This window comes from Eretmochelys imbricata, chromosome 20 (assembly GCF_965152235.1).
Source record: "Eretmochelys imbricata isolate rEreImb1 chromosome 20, rEreImb1.hap1, whole genome shotgun sequence".
Classification (NCBI taxonomy): Eukaryota; Metazoa; Chordata; order Testudines; family Cheloniidae; genus Eretmochelys; species Eretmochelys imbricata.
In genome coordinates this window covers 2,917,924-2,939,194 of record NC_135591.1, presented here as the reverse complement: position 1 = coordinate 2,939,194, position 21,271 = coordinate 2,917,924, and the positions used below count along the sequence as shown (strand labels likewise).

The 21,271-nt window shown below is 57.5% G+C and overlaps 2 protein-coding genes across 3 annotated transcripts; one reads left to right on the top strand and one right to left on the bottom strand.

Annotated features, from left to right (window-relative positions):
- The first annotated feature begins 2,091 nt into the window (after positions 1–2,091).
- Positions 2,092–10,024, top strand: LOC144277498 (retinol dehydrogenase 16-like). Its single transcript, XM_077838294.1, has 5 exons — positions 2,092–2,205; positions 5,006–5,333; positions 6,052–6,310; positions 8,141–8,304; positions 9,691–10,024. The coding sequence occupies exons 2-5, from the start codon at positions 5,021–5,023 to the stop codon at positions 9,906–9,908; spliced, it is 954 nt and encodes a 317-aa protein (XP_077694420.1). The 5' UTR covers positions 2,092–2,205; positions 5,006–5,020; the 3' UTR covers positions 9,909–10,024.
- Positions 10,025–14,202: 4,178 nt separating this feature from the next.
- HSD17B6 (hydroxysteroid 17-beta dehydrogenase 6) lies at positions 14,203–17,013 on the bottom strand. 2 transcript variants are annotated; one of them, XM_077838295.1, is made up of 4 exons: positions 16,701–17,013; positions 15,671–15,929; positions 15,104–15,267; positions 14,203–14,423 (listed from the first exon to the last, which is right to left on the bottom strand). In XM_077838295.1, exons 1-4 carry the CDS (start codon positions 17,011–17,013, stop codon positions 14,203–14,205), a joined length of 957 nt encoding a protein of 318 aa, XP_077694421.1. The 2 variants fall into 2 exon arrangements, with proteins under 2 accessions (XP_077694421.1, XP_077694422.1); XM_077838296.1 differs by having other exon boundaries at positions 15,107–15,267.
- Positions 17,014–21,271: the final 4,258 nt, after the last annotated feature.

Here is a 21,271-nt window from a genome sequence, read left to right as displayed (position 1 = left end):
AGCATGAGCTTTCGTGAGCTACATCTGATGAAGTGAGCTGTAGCTCACGAAAGCTCATGCTCAATTAAATTGGTTAGTCTCTAAGGTGCCACAAGGACTCCTTTTCTTTTTGCGAATACAGACTAACACGGCTGTTACTCTGAAACCAGGCAGAATGGGGATCCTGAGGTAGCCAGAAGCTGGATCTGATCCTGTCTGGCTGTTTCTGCGTTCCCTGGTTGTCATGTCAGGACATCCGGAGCTTGGAGGTCGTTATTATTTATTGTTTCCTAAAGGAATCTTGGAGAGTTAATTTGTGTGGGTGTTTTTGCAGGCAACCAATTCATTTGATTCAAAAAGAACTAAAGGAGGGTAATATTAATGCCAATCAACCTGCCTTCGTGGAAAATACATTCTGTGGGACAAACTTGCTATCTTTTTTAATGGCATGGCAAGTCTGGTTGATAAAGGTAACAGCATCGATGTAATAGACTTAGACTTCTGTACGGCGTTTGACTGAGTACTGGGCGGCGTTTCGATTAAAAACCTAGAAGCAGAGAACGTTAACATGGCGCGCATTAAATGGTAGAAAAGCTGCCTATCAGATCGGTCTCAAAATGGAACTGTAAACAGCAAATCACTGGGGTGTGGGGATTTCTAGTGGGGTCCCCAGGGATCGGTGCTGGCCTCTGCACTGTTCAATGTGTTTATCAATGACCTGGAAGGAAACAGAAAATCATCACTGTTAAAGTTTGCAGATGACAAAAAACTGGGGGTGTGGGAAATAAGGAAGAGGAGAGATCACGGAGGCAGAGCCATCGGGATGTCTTGGTAAATTGGGCACAGGCAAACTATGCGTTTTACATGTAAATGTCGACCTCTAGGTCGGCCATGCTTATGGGATGGGCTCCACTCTCCTGGGAAGCAGCGACTCTGAAAAAGATTTGGACGTCCTGGTGGGCAATCAGCTGAGCGTGAGCTCCCCGTGCGAGGCTGCGACCAGATGCTAACGCAACCCTGGGATGCCGAACCAGGGGAATCGTGAGAAGGGGCAGAGATGGTATTTCCCCTCTGGGTTTGGCAGTTGCTGAAGCTCTGTGTCCGGGTCTTGTACCCACAATTCAAGAAGGATGTGGATAAACTGGAGAGGGGTCAGAAAAGAGCCAAGACAATGATTTTAAAAACCCTGCCTTCTAGTGATAGCCTCAAAGAGTTTCACTCTGTTTAGCGTAACAAAGAGAAGGTCAAGTGATGACTTGATTGAAGTCCGAGTATGGGGAGCAAATATTTAATAACGGGCCCTTCAGTCTATCAGAGAATCCAGTCCAGTGGCTGGATGTTGAAGCAAGACAAACTCAGACAGGGAATAAGCTGCAGCTTTTGAACAGTGAGTGTCATTAGCCCCTGGACCAATTCACCGGACTGTGGTGGATTCTCCAGCGCTGTCCATGTTTAAATTGAGGCTGGAGGTTTTTCTAAAAGCCCTGCCCTAAGAATTATTTCGGGGCGGTTCTCTAGCCTGTGTTATGCAAGAGGTCAGCCTACATGCTCACAACGATCCCTTCTGGACTTGGGATCTGACTGAAAAGAAAGTACCTTTAAAAAAAAGAGGGGTGGGGGATTAATGCCAGCTCTTTATTTTAAACAAAATGAATTGCACCTTGTTTTTTACTTTCTCCTGTGCGTGTTTTAACAATATTTGTGCCTGTCAGGCTGCTGCTATCAACACAATTAAATAAAAACGCGTACACTTCTTATTATTTACCCAGGCCCTGTTGTGCTAGGCGCTGTACATGCACAGCGTGAAAAGAGAGGCCCTGCCCGCAAAGAGCTGCAGTCTGAGTATGAGACCAGAAACAACGAGTGGAGACGGCCAGGAGACAAGGAAACTGTCCTTTCCAGCTCGATTCGCTCACACACCTGCAGGGAGGAAGAGGTTTCCCTGCTCTGCAGTGATTCACTTAGCGGGACTTCAGAATGCCCCATGGCGCCCAGCCCTAGAGCCCAATTCTCCCCTCTCCATGTCCTGTGTCTCCAGCCTCTGTGGTTGGCTGTTCTGCGAGACGGCCTGTCACTCCCCACCAATCGCAGGCTGCTAATGCTTTGCTAATGCTTCCTCTTTCCCCTCCAGGAGCCTTTGATCTGGTTCAGAAAGGCAGGAAAGAGGGGACCCGCCGGAGGCTGCAATCTAGCAGAGGTCCCAGCTTCCCAGGAGACGCTTCCCAGGTAACGGGGAGACTGCAGGATGCCGCAGCTGTTCCCACAGCAGCAATTCCAGGCCCAGGGGGGTGGATTCGCCCAGGTTGGAGGGGAAGCTGGCGGGGAGAAGGGGCAGCCAGCAGGATGGATATTGGGGTGCAAAGTTGGCAGCTTCGGGTGCAGGGCCCCACCTCCGTGGAGCCAAGAGCCCAAAGGGGAAGTTCCTGTGAATACACGCAAGCCTGAGCAGGAGGAAAGTGCTGGCTCTCCACACAGAACGGCTTTAGCGGGGCTGCCGGTTCCACGGCTGGAATTTGCCCCCACCCCCCCCCCACCCCGCGCCACTGCCCAGAGAGCAAACATCTCCCTGCATCGCGCAAACCGGGCCCTGTTCTCCTCTCCCCACGACTGTCCCCACCGCTGCAGCAGCGTTCGTGCCTGATCACTGCTGGCAGGAGCTGGGCCGGACCACCGGGCTCGCAGACCACCCAGGCACCCGCTTCACCGTAAGCCCCATGGACTTTAGCGGGACGAGGCACACTCTGAAAGTGACGCATGTGCTCAGGGCTGTTCCGGGGGACCGAGGCCAGGGGGCTCAGCCCCTGGCCAGATCGAGCCTAAGGTGACCAGACAGCAAATGTGAAAAATCGGGACGGGGGTGGGGGGTAATAGCAGCCTATATAAGAAAAAGACCCCTGTAAAATCGGGCCATCTGGTCACCCGAATTGAACCTGCGGTTTGCTGGGAGGCCTGCAACTTCTGCATTCCTGGGCACAAATTGAAACTCTGACGTTCCCCTGGGCCTTAGTCAAACCTGGACGCTTCAGCAGTTTTAACACAATCTGACCTCTTCCCTGCCCCACCCCCATTTCCCCTTCTGAAGAGTATTTTAATTAGATCTATTCTTTCCACACAGACACCCACACACCTCCCGCATGTCCCCGATTCTCTTTTGGCTTTTCACCATGGGGGTTCCTGAAAGGGAAGGCCGATCGCCCAGCTAAGTGCTGGGCGAATTGCTGCCTGACTGCAAAGTGCATCTCAGCCCCAGAGCCCCCTTCCCCACCCCACAACTCCAGCAACCCCCCACCCCCAAGGCAGATTGTCAACTCCCATTTCTTAGGCTTCCCACACACACAGCTCTGCTGATGCCCCTCAATCCCGACCCACAGTTTGCTCCCCCCCCGACCCACTAATGCGCCCCTGGGCTACCCCATCACACACCTGTGCAGTCACCCCTCAGTTCCGCCCCCAAATCCAGCCGTGGGCTCCCTATAACTCCTGCAGTCCGCTCAGCTCACAAGCACAACCGCTAATGAGTGAAAAGCCCGGGATGTGGTGTGAAAAACAACCCTCCAGTGGAATCCATGATGCACATCCAGCCTTTGATCCAAGGAGCTGTGGAGCGAACCAAGCTGATGGTGTCTTGCAGAGGGGACAGTAGGAGAGGGAATCCAGGAATCGTGCCGGGCTATTATGGTGATGATTGTGTTTCTGTAAGGCAGCACTCACAATGTGCTCTGCTCAGGGCTCTCCCCACATGTCAGAGAATTCCCACCCCTTGGGGCTCTCCATCTGAGAAAGCAAACAGGGGAGGCAGTGTTGCCTAGTGGATGGAGTGCTAGGCTGGACTCAGGAATAGAACCCAGGTCTGCTAATGACCTGCTGGGTGATCTTGGGTGAGTCACTTCCCTGCTCTGTGCCTCAGTTTCCCCTCCCCGTGCCTCAGTTTCCCCTCCCACCCTTTGTCTGTCCTGGCTACTTAGACTTTAAGGCCTCAGTTTTTGAAGCTATTTAGGCATCCAGCTCCCAGAGTGAGGGGCCTAAATAGCTTTTAAAATCTGGGCCTTAGCTTTTCCAAGCAGGAGCTGCCTCTTGCTGGATGTCTGTACAGCACCTGGCACGATGGGACCAGGATCTCATTTGGGACACGTGACCGGAGGAGGAGAGGAATGAAATACAGACTCACGGGCATATTAACCCACCTGCTAGCTGGCACCTATCAGCTGGCTGGATTCCTATGGGTGTCGCAACAGCCGGGACTGTTTGAAGGAGAGGAGGAGGCTAATTCTGGGCAAACAATGCAGCCAGCCCCAGGGTGTTCTTGTGTGGTTAACATGGGGGGATTGGTAAATGATTTGCTCAAGGAAGCTTCTGGAAGGGGTTGGTCCCAGGTTGTCTCCATAAGGTATTAAAAACCCGGACATGTCGGACTTCCCTCGGCAGGAGCTGAACCTTCAGAGGGTTCAAAGGTGGGCACTGTCAGGAGAGGGGTGCATGGCGTCCAGTCCAAGGTGCAGGAGGGTTCGAGCCCCGTCGCTGAGAGCTCGTCCTTGGGCCGGAGGCAAAGGACAGGCAGCAACAGAGCCCCTGTGGTACTAGTGGCCCTGGTGTGGTACCAGTTACCCCGGGGTCCGTCTTTACCAAGGAGACCCCAGGCACACCCAGCACAGGCTGGTCCCGTCGCTGGGTCTGCCCGTTGATGTGCTCCCGCCCGGACAGGACCTTCTGAGTATCACACTAGCACGTCGGAGGCCCAGCTGAGATCAGGGCCCCTCACGCCAGAGGCACGGAGTGAGACACAGGCCCTGCCCCAGTCTATGCCTACAAAGGGAGGAGGATTATCCCCTCTGTACAGATGGGGAAACTGAGGCCTGGAGCGAGCAAGTGACTTGTCCAAGGTCACGCAGGGAGTTGGTAGCAGAGCCGGGAATCAAACCCGGTTCTCCTGAGTCCACCAGGCCGTCAGGTGCCCCCTGAGACAGAGCCGGTGCCCCCTGGGACAGAGCCGGTGCCCTGTAACACTTCCCTTTCCTCTCACCCCCAGAGACCGCCTGAGAGGATGTGGCTGTACCTGGCCGCCCTGCTGGGGCTGTACTTCCTGCGCCGATGGTACCGGGAGCGGCAGAGTGTCGAGGGCCTCCCGGATAAATATGTCCTGATCACCGGCTGCGACTCCGGCTTCGGGCACCTGCTGGCCAAGCAGCTGGACGCGCGGGGCCTGCGGGTGCTGGCGGCTTGCCTCACCCAGCAGGGCGCGGAGCAGCTGAAGAAGGCGACGTCGGAGCGGCTGCAAACGGTGATCCTGGACGTCACCCGCACCGACAGCGTCACCGCGGCCACCGCCTGGGTGAAGGAACAAGTCGGGGACAAAGGTGCGGGGCCCGGGTCTGGCTGTGCCCGTCCCTTGCCCACCCCGGGTCAACGCCCTTGCTAGACACTCATCACAGGCATATGGGTGTTGATTGTCCTATTAGCATGCGGCAGGGTCACACCCAGTTCTTCTTTGGGTGTCATCTGGACTGTAGAGCAGGTAGGGGAGCTGTGACTGCAGCTTTGGGGGGGGGTCTTGCTATCCGCAGGCCCCACAGCGGGGGGCTGTCGCTGTTCCGTGCTCCCCCGGGCATTAGCCTGCATTAAACCGCCACCCTCATATGCTGGAAGGGAAAGCAGCAGGTTGGACTGGCTGTGACTGACCGGAGGCCCAGACTTGCCCAACATCACCCAGGGAACTGAAGCCAGGTCTCCCAAGTCCTAGGACAGTACCTAACCACTGGACCATCCTTCCCCTTGAGCATAGCCTGCTGGAATCTGCATGCCGAGGGGGCAGTGGACAGCGTGACTTTATTCCTATTGCTGGCTCACAGCCCAGAGCATAGGCAGGGGGTGAGAACTTTCCCGGGGGGTCCTCCGTCCCCCACAACAGCTGTGGGGGTACGGGGCAGATCCAGGGAAAAGGGACGTCCCGTTCTCCCAGCAGTGTGGAGATTTGAGAGAAAGCAGTGGGTTGTGGGAGAGGAGCAGGGATTTCTGGGGGAGGGACAGGAGAGGGAACAGCGCCCCACAGTCACATACCCCGTCTCCTCTGCCCAGGGCTCTGGGGCCTGTTGAATAACGCGGGGATCGCTATCCCCGTAGCCCCCAACGAGTGGCTGACCAAGGACGATTTCGTCAAGGTGCTGGACGTGAACCTGATCGGCCTGATTGAGGTGACCCTCAGCGTCCTGCCCCTGGTGAAGCGAGCCAGGGGCCGGGTCGTCAACGTGGCCAGCGTAATGGGCCGATTGTCCCCCTTCGGAGGGGGCTACAGCCTTTCTAAGTACGGCGTGGAGGCATTCTCCGACAGCCTCCGGTGAGTGACCAGTGACGGGGCGCCCTTTTCAGCTGCACATTCAGCCCCGTCTCCTGAAGGGTGGGATGCCCCCGTGCACCCCCCCCACCCCCCGTGCACTGACCCATGGTGCCAAGTGCCGAACGGTGAGTTGGGGCCCGAACGTACTTGGTGCAACATGCAAACAGCATGGCTGTGAGCCGTGTGTGTACGCAGGGGTGACGTGTGTGTATTTCTGCACATGATGCACCTGGCTCTTTGTTGTGGTTGGACCCACGAGACTCCTGCTCAGGGGTGGCCATGGGGATTGAATCTGTCGCCTTCGGCCCTTAAAACATGCGCTGCTGCCCATTGTACTAACGGGTTAGCGACCACTAGCAAGGATCTGGTCCGGCAGGAAGGCGCTCTGGCATCTAAGGGGTTAGTGGACTCCTGCCTGGCCCCTGGTTGATCTGGGAGGATAGAGAAGGAAAGGGGAAACCAGTGCAAAATTTGTGATTGCAGGCGAGGGGTGTTTCCCCCCCCTGCCAGCTGGGGTGCTGCAGGTCCACCCCCTGCCGTGCCCCGCCGCGACTCGCTGTGGAGACAGGCTCTTCGCTGAGACTTGATTTCTCCTGGCGTCAGCTCAGAGGCTCCTCCGGGTGCAGCCCCGCACCACTGGGCCTTGTCTACGCGGGAGAGTTGCAGGGGTTTAATGTAAATCAGGTTTTAAACCAAGCGAGTTAAATTGTGGCGGACCCCAGTGCAGACGCTGTGATTCCGGCCGATTTCAACCAAGCCGCTCTCGGCTGCCCTTATCCTGAGAGCAGGGCACCCGGCTGGGGCTGGATGAACTAGACGGGTTTGAATTCACACCCGAGGTTAGACTGGCGCAACTCTCCCATGTGCTCCCGGCCCTGGGCGTGTGTTGTGGGTGCAATTTACAAACCAGCATCTGCAAGCCCAACCCTAAATACGAAATAGATCCTGCTAGCTGCCCCGGATCCACCCACAGACAGCCCCAGCAGGATCAGGGCCGCGGCATGGAGGAGGAATTCTCCTTTCTTAACAGGAGCTGCACCGTCCTTCCCCACCAGGGCTCATCTTGGGACGGAGGCCCCGTCTGCTCTAGCAAAGATATGCCAGCAGGGCTGTATTGAAAACCGCTGCTTGAGTAGGCATATGGTGTAGCTTATACCAGTCAGTGAAACAAGCTCCGTTGGCAAAAGCACATGGATGCTGGTATCACTGCGTCTACCCTCGGTGGTTTTTCGCAGAAATCACTCAACTCCCTGAGGGCGCTATCCTGGCAAAAGGGTCTGGTTTAGAGCTGGCCTGGGTCCCAGGAAGGTCTCCTCGCTGCCGCGTGTGAGGCTCCGTCGACCTGTCGGTCGTCTCACGTGCCCCTTCCGAAGAGCTCTGCGTAAGCTCGGGAGCTTTTCTCCCTCGCCGACGGAGGTTGGTCCAATAAAAGAGATGACCTCCCCCGCCGTGTGTCTCTCATATCCTGGGACGGGCCCAGGACTGCACATTGCCAGCTCTGTAAGTCAGTTAAACCTCCAGGGACAGAGCCTCAGATGGAGGAAATCAGGAAGGCGTTCGGTTGAGCAGCACTCCGCACATGGAGGTATTCTGGAATAACTACTGTGCTTTTAATTCGCATTGACCCCAATCCAAATTAACTTCCAAGTGTAGACAAACCCGAAAGCCCCTTGATTCCAGTATCTCTGTGTCCGCACAGGTTGTAGAAGCCACCAAACCTGGCCACATACAAGACCGGGGCTAGTTTCGGATCTCACCTCTTCGGGAACCAGGCCAGCCCCCAGGAAGGTGCTGTTCCCACTCGGGTTAATCCTGCTTGTCCCGTTTCAGGCGTGAGATGCTGCCTTTCGGGGTGAAGGTGTGTGTGATCGAGCCGGGCTACTTCCGCACCGCAATTACCAACCCTCAGCTCATTAACGAGAACTTCACTCGCCTCTGGGAGCGGCTCCCCGAGGAAACCAAAGCAAGTTACGGGGAGAATTACCTGAAAACCTGTAAGTCCGTCGTCCCATTCCCTTCCCCACCAGCCAGCAGCAACAGCTCTAGTCCCCGGCCCTGCGCTGCATCAGAGCAGCCTTTGTGTCAGCGTACACGGGGCAGCTGGGGGCAGAGTCTCAGCTGCCGTGCGTTGTGACTGAGTGGCATTGCACACCCCCTTTGCACTAGTGCAAATGACGTCACACTGTGCCCGGCATTGTGGGGTCAGACTCCTAGTTCCCGCTTAGGCCTTGTCTAGGTAGGAAATCAGGTGGTTTTGTTTTCAATCCGGTTAGCTCAGCCCAGCTGGCTGAACAGGATTGAAACCCCCCTTCTTAAATGTGGGCACAATTTAATGTACCATTCAGAGAGGTTTGGACGTGCGTGCCCCGAGATCAGGTGTGTCTTTCGCACACGTGAACCCTGCTGATCCTTGCACGGGAGCAGAGCTCCCACGCTGATCTCCTGAGCGTAATAACCCCCTCCCGCCTCACCCCCTGCTGCACCAGGACGATTCTCCACCGGTGAATCAGTGGCAGCTGCTGCTTCTCTCAGGGGATTTTACTTTTCTGGACAAATGGCCCCTCTGTGTTCAGATCCGTGTGCCGGAATCAGCGACAGAAACGCTCCTGCTGCTTTTTGCCCCTGCTCAGACCCGGGGAGTGCTGGATCCCTGCGTCTCATTGGCTGGATTTTTCCCAAAGCCCCTAGCCCTGGGTTTTGAGACATGCCACGGGCGCAGACCTCAGCACGAATGAGCCCTGGGGGGTCTCCGATTGAGCACTCAGCGCCTGAAAATGGAGCTGCATGTGTCTTTCCTTGGGTGATGCAAGGGGCCTGATCCGGTGCGATACTGTGGGCCAGATTTACAAAAGTACTTAGGCGCCTAACGCTGCAGGTACGAGTCTAGTGGGACGATCATAGGTGCCCAGGTGACTTAGGCACCGAATTTACCGAGGTGCTTTTGAAAATTCCATGAGGCGCTGCTCTGCCTCCATAGGTGTCTGCTGGCCCTTTGCAAATCTGGCCCTCAGTATCACACAGGATCTAGCCCCTTCCGTCACCCACTCAGCTGGTGGGATCAGGCCCCACAAGAGGCGGGTTGCCAAATCCGGCTACAGGTCTCCTGAGCCGACAGTGATGCTGTAAATAGCCGCACATGGGGAACGGCAGCACAGAGCAACTGGCCCAGGCTCACCCGGGTTGCGTGGGGCAGAGCAGGGATTGAGCCCAGCTCCCAAGTGAGCCCCTAACCACTAGGCCATCCTGCCGCTGCCGTTTCGCAGCCTGTGCTCACAGTCTGTCCTTCCTCTTTGACCTCTCGGCCGACCCGTTCAGTCCGGGTGCGGTTGGTGCTGCGGCTAAGCCCGGCGGGGCCCGACTCTCTGTTTTTGCCTGTGCAGTTATCAGCGCCACCCACGACATGCAGAAATCCTGCGGCTCCGATCTGTCCATCGTCACCAGCTGCATGGAGCACGCGCTGACGGCCCGCCACCCCCGCACCCGCTACTCCGCCGGCTGGGACGCCAAGCTGGTCTTCCTCCCGCTGAGTTACCTGCCCACCTGGTTTGCCGACTTGGTGCTGACGTGGTCCTCCCCGGTCCCAGCCCAAAAAGCGTAGGAGGAAGAGGCAGCGTGAGACTCTCGGCAGGGGGCAGCGACCAGAGGAGCGTCACTGGTACATGGGGTCCGGATTCCCGACGGGGGTGAGACCCCTGTCCCGTGGCACCCAGCTGAGACTATGCAAATCAGTTCTTAATTACAAATGTTGAATCAAAACAAAGCTCCTTGGAGTTTGCTTCACCAGGGAAACCTCTTCTCCGTGTCCTGGGATGGAATGTGGTTTCCTAACCAACCCTCCCCAGCCCCCGGGCACACCACCACCCCCTCCCTTTACCAGCTCCCCGAACGTAGACCACCCCTCTCCTTGTGTCCGTGACCCGCCCGTCCTTGGTATTCAGCTCCCTTTCCTATCTGCCTGTCCCCAAATCTCCATGATCTGTGTCCAGGGTCTCTCGCACCCCGGTGACCCCAGCAGGGTAACCCAGCCCATCTGGAGGGGAGACAGCAGTTTGAAACTCCACCATACGAGAACCTCTGATGAAACCAACCCACTGCACGCTGAGCCTCTTCTCGGGTCCAAGGCCAGACCACGAGTCCTGAAGCCAGTTTGGCCACCGGACGGATCCCCTGCTGGGAGTTGCAGGCAAGGCTGGGAACGAATCGCTAGCCGGCCCGTAACAGATCCTGCCGGCATCATCGAGAATGACTTGCCCTGCAGATTCCTTCCCAAGCAATTACTCAGCGCCGGTGTGAGAGACGTCCCTGTCCGCTGGTGCCTCCCCATACCTGTGTCGGGAGACCCAGTTGCGTCATGTCTAGCTTAAGCAAGCAGCCTGTCTAAATCCAGAGACCCGAGAACTCGCAGCCAGCCAGCACCTGTCTCTGGAAGGCAAATCCAAGGTGGTCCTGATTGCTTAGCCCTAGGTAGTCCCCATTGCTGCTTATTAGTGGACCAAGCTCAGGGCCCCAGTGTGCTGGGCACTGCCCCGACGCAGAGTTGCGCCCTGCCCCAGAGAGCTGACCTGCTAAGCGGAGCAGACAAAGCACGGGAGAAATGAACGATTGTCCCCATTTTACAGAGGGGAAACTGAGGCACTTGGGTTCAGTGGCTGAAATCCAGCTGTAACTGACCTTTGGTGGAAAGCCCTGGACTCTTTGCTTGTGACAGCTGCTTGGACAAGCGCTTTAGACCCCACAGACCCGGGCTCTTTCTTTTGAAAAGGAGGCCGAGACGGCCTGGGGTTTCGGGAAGCTGCCTCGTGGGGTCTAGTCTGCCTTAAAGGACTGTTGGAGAGAATACACAGCAGGGAGGATTGGATCAGAGGGGTCAGGGCAGATGCTTGCACGAGTCACTTGTGGGAGGATTCTCTGGTCCCTGAAGTCTTTAAACCATGATTTGAGGACTTCAATAGCTCAGACAGAGGTGAGAGGTTTGTCGCAGGAGTGGGTGGGTGAGATTTGGTGGCCTGCGTTGTGCAGGAGGTCAGACCAGATGATCATAATGGTCCCTTCTGACCTTAATATCTATGAATCCATCTGTAAGATTCCCTACTGAAGGGACGTACGCCAGAACCGCCCCTAGGAATCCCACTGCCTTAGAGGCAAGGGAACAGCCAGCTCCGGGACCGTTTCCTCCTGACCCCCAGAGTTAGGGGCTCGTGCCCTGAAGCAGGAGTGACTTTAGCCCGGCCACAGCTCCCTGCATCTCAGCCGGCAGCAGCCACCGCCCTCTCTTGGCCAGTTCTGTGGGGCTGGGGTGTGTGGGGGTCAGGATCAGCACTGGACTCTGCTCTGGGAGCAAATGAACCCCCTCCCCGTGCTGGGACTGCAGCCCTTGCTAGCTGCAGGGAAATAATTAACCCTCCTGCACTGTAGCAAATCTCAGCTTTCCTGCAGCTGTGGGGGACAAGGGAGGCAAGCCCAGCTCCCTGCCTTGTGCGAGGCCTGCCCCTGTCGGGGCAGAGCCCCACGGCCTGTTCTCCATCTGAGCTGGAATAGCTTGGAACAGAGGGGGGCCAAGCTAAGGAAAGAGCAGGGGAGCGGAGCCGCGCCGGCCAGAGAGAGCCAGAGAAGCAGCCCAGGGAGCAGTTCAGTGCTGGGAGCAGGGCCACAGAAGCAGCCCAGGGAGCAGACCTGTGCTGGGAGCAGGGCTGCAGCCACCAGAGCCAGAGGGGCCAGAGACGCAGCCCAGGGTCCAGGAGCTGGAGGCAGAGCAGAAGCAGCAGCCGGGGTGAGGCGAGCTGGGGCTGGAGCCAGAGCCGGGCTGCGGCCAGAGCTGGGGCCGGGGCTCTCCGGAGCCGGGTGCGGGGAGCAGCTGGGCAGAGTGAGGGGGGACCCTGGGCAGGGGCCCAGCGCAGGGAGATGCCCCAGCCAAGGGGCCCTGCCGGCCGGACGTGGACAGGGATCGTAACCTGGCGGGGCAGGGGCGACGCTGGGCAGAAGGGTCCTGCCACCTGGAGCCTGAGGACACATGGCCACCGCCAGAGCAAGTGTCCGGCCCGCAGCGAGAGCCCCCCAGAGTGGGAACACCCCAGCCCCGGCCCTACGTGGCCACGACAGGTTTGGGGGTGGAGCCCCCCAGGAATCCGGGGCCCAGCCGTGTCGGGTTCCAAGGACTCTGGCCCAGGAGATGGGAGGGGAGCCCTTGAGGTCAGGTAGGGCTCTGGGTAAAGGGAGTGGGAGCGAGGACTCGGATTCTCTCGCCAGCCCATCTCCCCGGGGTCGTGCAGAAGCCAGGGAAGTTCCCCTCAAGAGCTGCACCCTTCCCCGGCTCACACAGGCTCCCTAGTATACTTCGGCCATCCACCGGCTGAGAGCCTTTTAGCCGTTTAGTCCCGTGGGCCTGTGTGACCCGCCGTGCGAGTTCATCATAACAGGGCGATGAAACGCACCCGTCGGCTCCACTACGCTTCCCAGGGGGTCTCGCAGAGCCCAGAGACCTCTCCCTTCCCCTGCGTGGGAGACTTGGCCGTGGGGCTGGGAGCAGGAGGGGAGTCCCATGCAAGCTGCAGTGACCCTTTTGCCCTCTGCAGAGGGAGTTTGCATTGAACCAGAGTTTGCATTGCAGCTTCTGGTGCAGCGTGGGTGGGTCCTTTGCGCAGCCGATGGCGTTCAGGGGCTTTGCAGCGCAGTGTAGGCAGCCTGGGTGCTGGAACTGGGGGTGCTGGGGAGCTGCCCCCCCCCGGGCTGGAAGTGGTTTCCAGTTTGGTTCTCAGCACCCCCACTATGCACATTGGTCCAGCACCCCTGGGAGACAGCGCCCACCTTGCAGCTGGGGCAAGGGGGCTGCCATTGCCCTGCGGATGGGGTCTTCACATGACAGCATGCGCAGGGAGCTCACGTCCCAGCTGCTCCCGACGCCGCTCATGCTCTCGGGGACGCAGGCTCAACCCTGGCAGGGGGGCTGCTTTGCTGGGGAATCCCCTTGGGACCTGGGCTCGCAAAGTGTCACTGTGTAAAATGGGAGGCAGTGAGGCCTACTGGCTAGAGCACTGGACTGGGGCTTGGGAGGGCTGCATTCTTTTCCCGGCTCGGCCACTGGCCTGCTGGATGGCCTTGGGCAAGTCTTCCCCAACCCCCCGTGCCTCAGTTTCCCCATCTGTAAAAAGGGATCCTGCCCCAGCCCTCCTTTGTACGGTGCCTTGAGTTCTAGGGGTGAGACGAGCTCGGTATTATTCAAATGCAGCAAATGCTCCCATCCAAACAAGGAACCAAAGAGCCAAGGGCGTGAGTGAATCAATGGGAAATATTTCTTTATTCGGTGTATGACAGTAGCGCCCGCACCCTCCTCCCCGCTGGGGGTCTCAGTCAGGGACCAGGCCCCCCCCCCGCACTGTGCTAGGTGCTGTACGAACAGAAAACAAAGAGACGCCCTGTCCCAAGGAGCCTCCAATCTAAGGCAAGAGACATCAGGTGGAGGCAGGCAGTTGGGGCGGTAGAAGGAAACGAGCCCTGGAAGCAAACTGGCCCAGGGGTGCTTTGCACTGCCTTGGCCCGGGTGTTGGCTGAGCTGCCAACGATTGTAATGGCCAGCTGGGGCTGAAGGCTGTAGCCTCCCCGGTTGCTTTCGAGCTGGCTTTCCCCAGCTGGTGAGAACCTGCACCTCCCAGCCACCTGCCTGGGAAGTGATCTGGCCCTTAACCATTCAACAGAAGGATCCAGTCCCGTTTAAGAAGGAGCTGCCGGGAACTGTGCTCGTCTGCACTGCGCCGGGGGGGGTTGGCACCAATTCCAGTGCAGATGCCCCCCCGGTGCAGACAGGCAAAGCTGCTCTTTGCAGCTGGGCCCTGCTGGATTTCCCTGCTTCTTCCTCTTCCGCCCCCTGGGATGCCCCCTGTTTGTCCTTCCCCCTCTTACACGGCCTGGGCTGGGCGAGGCCAAGTCCAGGTCAGCACCCAGTCCGCCAAGGCCGTGGGCAGGTAGGAGAGGGGGATGTAGAGGAACTGGGCGTCCCAGCCCCCGGAGTAGCGGGTACGGGGGTGGCGGGCCGTCAGCGCGTGCTCCATGCAGTCGGTGACCAGGTAGAGATTGGTGCTGGGCTTTGTCAAGAGTGACTCTCTGGTGAGCTTGTAGACTGTAAGCAGACAAGGGGGAGAAGTCAGTCCCATGCCTCCCCCGCAGATTTCAATCCAGAGGGGTTCAGCCCTTTGTGGGAGGGGAGGGAGACTAAGATTTGACCCCTGCGGCTGCAAAGAAATGCTCTGACCGTTACGGTGACTTCCTGAGTCTGCAGGCAGCCTGCGTCAATAGCTCGGCCCCAATTCAGATCATTGGCGGGTTGACTCTTAAACATAACGATGACTCCCTGGGAACTGGATTTCCAGTCGATGTCAGTGCATAACTCTGGGGAATCCCCTAGTTGGAAGCAACTGACTCTCTGGGGAGAGGCTAAAATTTTCGGAGGACTCGACACCCCTCAAACGCACTCAGAGCCCCCGGTGCACAAGTCCTACCTGCGGAGAATCTCCATTAGCTGCTAACGGCGTAGGGTGGACCCCCCACAACCGCGCAGCGTGCATCCGTCCTGCAGAGGGCAGCCTCTCCCACCTACACCCAGCGCGTGAGTCCGTTACAGCCGTCGAGCGCCCCTTTGCGGAAATGTGGCTATAGTCAGGCAAACGCAGCTCCGGGGTCCCCGTCAGGGGAGACGGGGGGACAGATTGTGTATGGGCTGCCTGGCTTCTCCCCTCTTCCCACCCTCGGGAGCCTGCCCAGAGAGCCCCTGTCTCCCCACGGCGCCAGAAGAGCTCTCACGGCTGTCGAAGTAACACTGCCCGTAGCTCTCCTTGACTTCGGGGCGGGCATGGCGCCAGATCTCCTCCAGGCACGCCAGATGGTGCTGGGTATCCGTCATGACCGTGCGGAAATAGCCGGGCTCCACCACGGCGATCTTCACGCCGAAGGGCCGGAGCTCGCGCCTGGAACGGAACGAGCCCGTCACCGCCCGCCACCGGGCGCCGCGGATTTCGGGAGCCCCCCCCACCAGCTCCCCCTTTGGGAACAAGGCCCAACGCTTCTGGAGTGGGGCCCCTTAAAATCAAAGCACCTGGAAATCAGTGGCCAGGGACAGGTTTCCCAAAGGACTAAGGATTTGGGGGCCCGACGGGGGACCCTCAAAGGAGCCTGCTCCCCTGAGGGCGGGCGCAAAGGATCATCTCTGCGACTCAGGCTCTTTTAAGGGGTTTCAGGGCAGGCCCTCAAAAGTTGTGGGCCCCAAATTTGCTTTAGAAACTCCTAGCCCTGGGCCTCTCTGCACTTGGCCATTTCTGGGCTGATCTGGGGCCGAGGTGGGGCAGGGGAGCAGGCGGCTCTCGCAGGTACCTGAGGCTGTCGGAGAACGCCTCCACGCCATACTTAGAAGGGCAGTAGCCCCCTCCGTAGAAGGCCAGCCGGCCCAGGATACTGGCCACGTTGACGACCCGGCCCCTGGCTTGCTTCACCAGGGGCAGGACGCTGAGGGTCACCTCGATCAGGCCGATCAGGTTCACGTCCAGCACCTTGACGAAGTCGTCCTTGGTCAGCCACTCGTTGGGGGCCAGGGAGCCGATGATCCCCGCATTGTTCACCAGGCCCCACAGCCCTGGGAAAGGGACAGCGAATGAGCACGGCGGGAGGCTGTTCCCCTTCGATCTGAAATCTCCTAACAGCACCAACGTCCATCCACACCTGGCAATTAAACCAACCCCCGTCCTGGCCCCAATCCCCCATGTGTGCCTGGGGCAGCTACTAAAGGGCCATTTCTCTGGGCGTGGGCCGGGACCGTCTGCAGCGTGCTGAGGTTATCTGGCATCATCTGGCATCACTGTGCCTTGAACGCAGCTGCCGACGGCGCTTTGTCCTTGGCGGAGAAGAACTGGTGCATTGAAACTGGAGCTGGGGGAGGGCAGGACACCCAGCCCCCACCCTCTAAGCCACTAGACCCCAGGAGTCCTGGCTCGCAGCTTCCATTGCTCTAACCACTAGCCCCCCCCCCCCCCGTCTTCCCCAGGGATAGGAATAGAACCCAGGAGTCCTGGCTCCTAGCGCTCACTGCTCTAACCACTAGACCCCACTCCCTCCCCTTAGGATGGGAATAGAACCTAGGAGTCCTGGCTCCCAGCCCCCCCTACTCTAAGCCACTAGACCCCACACCCCTCCCAGAGATGGGAATAGAACCCAGGAGTCCTGGCTCCCAGCGCTTGCTGCTCTAACCACTAGACCCCACTCCCTCCCCCCAGGATGTGAATAGAACCCAGGAGTCCTAGCTCCCAACCCTTCACTCCTTTCCTGGCTGTCGCATTAGCACAGCCCCAGCCTGTGTGAGCTCAGAGCTGCCCCTGGCAAAGGAGCAGGTGGGATTCAGGGGCCCCACCTTTGTCCCCGACTTGTTCCTTCACCCAGGCGGTGGCCGCGGCGATGCTGTCGGTGCGGGTGACGTCCAGGATCACCGTTTGCAGCCGCTCCGACGTCGCCTTCTTCAGCTGCTCCGCGCCCTGCTGGGTGAGGCAAGCCGCCAGCACCCGCAGGCCCCGCATGTCCAGGTGCTTGGCCAGCAGGTGCCCGAAGCCGGAGTCGCAGCCGGTGATCAGGACGTATTTCTCTCGGAGGTTCTGCACCGCCTGCTGCTCCCGATACCATCGGTGCAGGAAGTACAGCCCCAGCAGGGCGGCCAGGTACAGCCACATCCTCCCGCACTGCAAACAAACCAACCAGCCAGATGGGGCAAGACTTGCGCTGAAATGCAGCCAGCTCTGGGGTGGGTCGGAGCAGCCACTTAACAGCGCGGAGCACCGAAGGAGTGCGTAGAAGCCTGCCTGCAGCGGCCACAGGATTCATGAGCACCACGGCCCAACGCATCTAACACAAGTGGGACTTTAGAAGAGACGGAGCCTGGCGTTTTAGAATTAAACTCCTTATGGACATAAAACTGATTTTCCTGAGCTCTCAGCCCCCCCATGTTCTGAACACGGGCCGTATTTTCAATTGCGCTTAGCAGCCAGCAACTCCCGCTGGGCCGCAGGAGTCTAGGTTTCCCAACGAGCCCTGCTGCCAACGCACCGAGCCCCGCTAAATTCACCAGCCTCAAATGGTAGGAGATCCCAGCTGGGGCCGGTTTACAGCCGCTGGGCACGGAGGTGAACGCCGGGACAAGAGGCCAGCCAGGGGAGAACCCACCCCTTTGATTCGCCCTAGGTAGCAGTTGTGCCGGCCTGCAGACCACGGTTCACGGTCCCTTTGAGATCTGCCCGAGCCAGCAGCCCTGAGCCAGCCCCTGCCCCCTACCCTTCCCTGTATCAATCACGCAGGAGGACACCGGCCCCTTTGCTCACCGGCCCCTTTGCTCCGTCAAGCCTCCAACCAGCTACCTGTGAGCAAGATCTCCGCTTGCCTTGGCTGTCAGCTCCCGCCTGGTCTGCCTGGTCTGCAGCCTTCGGACTAGATGGACACAATGAAGGTGAAGGACATACCACGCCCCGTGGAGCGGAGCTGGGCAGAGGTCCCGGGCAGGCGTCTGAGCAGTGGATGGGGGCGGCGAACGCATCAACAGAGGAAAGGCCAGGGTGCAAGGTTCTGCCTGTGCATAAACAAAAGTGTTGTGTCAGTTTGTTCTGGCCCCAAAAGGGATTCAGAAAAACCAGCCCGTGAAATCCCAGCGGTGCTGAGTTCCTGGGTGCTCAGACTGGGGGTATCAAAGCCTAGTCTGTAGGCGGGGAAGTGTGGCTGGGCAGGCTGATTAGTTGGAATGGGCGTGGGTTGGATTAAAAGTAATAATTAATGTTTTATGTTGTGGAAAATGTAAGAAAGAACGATTCCAGAACAGACCCCGGATTTGGCGTGACCATTAGAAAGAAAATATGTCTCTCGGCCTGCTGAGTTTGTGCTCGCTGAAAGAGGTCTGCCAATTTGCAACATCTATGCCCATTTGCAAGGTCTGTGCCAATTGGAGAAAAACATCCAGAGACAAGGAGTTTATTCTAAAAGTAACAAGATAACGGCTGTCCTTGATGGCTGGTACAAACTTTGTTTTCCTATGTGACGAAGTGGGACTGTTCTTAATGTTTCCTCTGAATAGTGTGGGGGTGCCTCAGTTTCCCCTAGGCAGTTCTTAAGTATCTAGGTGGTGGGATAACAGTGTATGATCATTGCAGAGCCCTAGAGGGCAGGCGTGTGTAGGGGTCTGGACACAGAGAATGGCCGACACCCTGTTTCCTGGCAGCTGATGGCCTGGGCCCTTCCCCCCTGCCAGGTGAGAGCTAAAGGGTTGGAGAACAAAGGAATCCGGTGACCTCCTGGCCTGGGACAGGGACAAAGCCCAGAGGAGGAGGGGCTGGAGGGAGTTTCAGTTTGGGTCTGACTGGGGACGAGGAGTGAAGGGCAGAAGGGGTTGTCTGGCTCACTGCCCCCCAAAATGGACCCAGCTGAGGGGTCCTGTTCTCTGCACCTGCAAGCTCTGTGTTAGACCATGTTCCTGTTGTTTAATAAACCTCTGTTTTACTGGCTGGCTGAGAGTCCCGTCTGACTGCGGAGTTCCGGGGCAGGACCCTCTGGCTTCCCTAGGAGCCCGCCTGGGCAGACTCGCTGTGGGAAGCGCACGGAGGGGCAGAGGATGCCGAATGCGCTCCGAGGTCAGACCCAGGAAGGTGGAGCCGGGTGAGCTGTGTGTCCTGCAGACAGGCTGCTCCCAGAGAGGAGACTTCCCCAGAGTCCTGACTGGCTTCATAGGGAGCAGTTCCAGAGCATCGCCCGGGGACATCCTAAACTCCAGAATAAGATCTGTGAACCCCCCACTCTTGCATGCTTATCTTGTTCGTTTCCTTTTAGGGGTAACAAGCGGGATGAGTAGACTTATTGAAGTGTGCCATGGCCCACTGATGTTAGAATGGTTATGTTAAAGGATGGGTAGGTGACAAAATGCAGATGGGACAGGATATACGTTGGAGTGTGAGTGGGATTCTATGTATGATTGAACGAGGAATGAAAGATTAAAGATTGAGGTGCCAGCCTTAAAATAAGAGCGTTTGGCTGAAGAATACAGTGGATGAGACAGCCTGATAACCCTGAGGGCATACTTGCCCCAGGGACTGGGGGCCGAAGAACAAGACAACATGCTGTCATTCCGTCCTTGCTGTGCCATCTGTGTGACTGACTGTCACTTCAAACGTGAGAACAGCATGACGAGGCAAATACAGGAGGATGGATCCCTACAAGAACAGACCCTGAAGACTGAGGACTTTAGGTCTGATTCTGCAAACCAACTTCCAGGAGCATCAGATGCACATCTGACAAGGCCCTGCTCCCTCCTCGTGTCCAGGCCTCCTGGCCAGTGGCTTGGTACGAGCAACTCTAAGGCTGGTAACTGTGATAACAACCTGGCAGAACCCGTGTGTGTGTGAATGAATGTGAAATTGGATGGAATGTTATCGCTATAACTGACTGCTTACTAGGATTCTTTCTGTGTTCACAGTAAACATGGCATCTGGCCTTTTCCCCTTTAATAAGATCCTGCTCGTTTTTATTTTATTGGTATAACATTTGCCTAGAGATCGACAGAAGGGAACGCCCAGGATTTTGGTGCTTCTCTGAGATTAGGGCCCCAGTGTGCCCGGAACTGGACGGACCCCCCTCCCAACCAAGATTGGGGCTCCATTGTGACGGGCATTACACAGTCACACACCCCCAACCGAGATGGGGGCCCCATTGTGTCTGGCACTGTGCAACCCCCGCCCCCACATGATGCAATGCACCCCTGTATTCACACCTGGCACGCCATTGTAACCGTCTTTGTACAAGGGACGCCTGGGGAGGTATCGTTTGGAAACTCATCCTTTGCTGATCAGTAGTGTCCTGACCACATAGGCTTGGCAGCATTGGATGTGAAGCGAGACGCTTTCCCCGCACGATGTGATTTACACACAGTCCAAACCCCAAAGCCGTGCCCTGGCAGAAGTCAGCAAGCGGGTTTGTCCTGAGCAAAAGACTGTGTGTTTGCCTTAATCTGCATTTAAGCAGTAAACAGAGTCATCAGGTGCAAAAGGGGAAGGAAGGAAACAAAAGGAAACTTGCATGTAAGTACATGCAGGTGAAAAAACCCAGCAGGGAACATCCTTCCACATATATGCTTTGTCCACTGGTTCTCAGCTGGCAATGTTTTTCGGGGGGGACATAAATGATAAAAAGGAGGGACAAACACCTCAGGGAATCCCCCCTCTCTCTCCCTACCCATCTCATTCTCTGCAGCTGAGAAGACCAAGGAAACAGCTGTTGGACTCTGGGGGACGGGGCCTGACTTGAAGAGTTCGGTCAGTATGACCGTGCGCTGGAGGCATGTGGTGAGGAACTCCGCTTGTATCGGATACAGGTTGTTAAATTCGGCACTAGGAAGTGTTTTATCCTTATTTTTCTTGTAGCCATTTCTGATTTTTGTATGCCTCGGTGCTCGTACTCACTTCAAGCCTCTTGCTTTGTAGCTAATCAGCTTGTTTTACTGTTTGACCTAACCCAGTGTGTTTACATTGAGGTGTCTGGGTAACTCTGGTTCAGGTGACAAGCTGCTGTATATTATTCCCCTGAAGGAATAAGAGACTTACCGCATTCACCCTGTCCAGGAGGGGGCTGGGCAGCACAGGATGTACGTTTCAGGGGGGATCTGGGACTGGGAGTGTGTCAGGGTCACCCTGCATTGTAACCCAGGCTGGTGAGAGCCAGGGTGCACCTGGCAGGCTGCAGTTACACACACACACCAGGGAGTGACCTGCAGGCTAGTGGCAGGTTGTGAACAGTCCGCGTTGGAGCAAGGTTGCAGGGCAGGGGGCACAGAGCCCCTCACTGGTCTGGATTGCATACTGATCACGGACGCACTGTGCTGGGTGTTGCATAGATCCCCCCCCCCGGGGACTGAAATTAGGGGCCCTAATGTGCCAGGCGCTGCACAGACCCCGACCC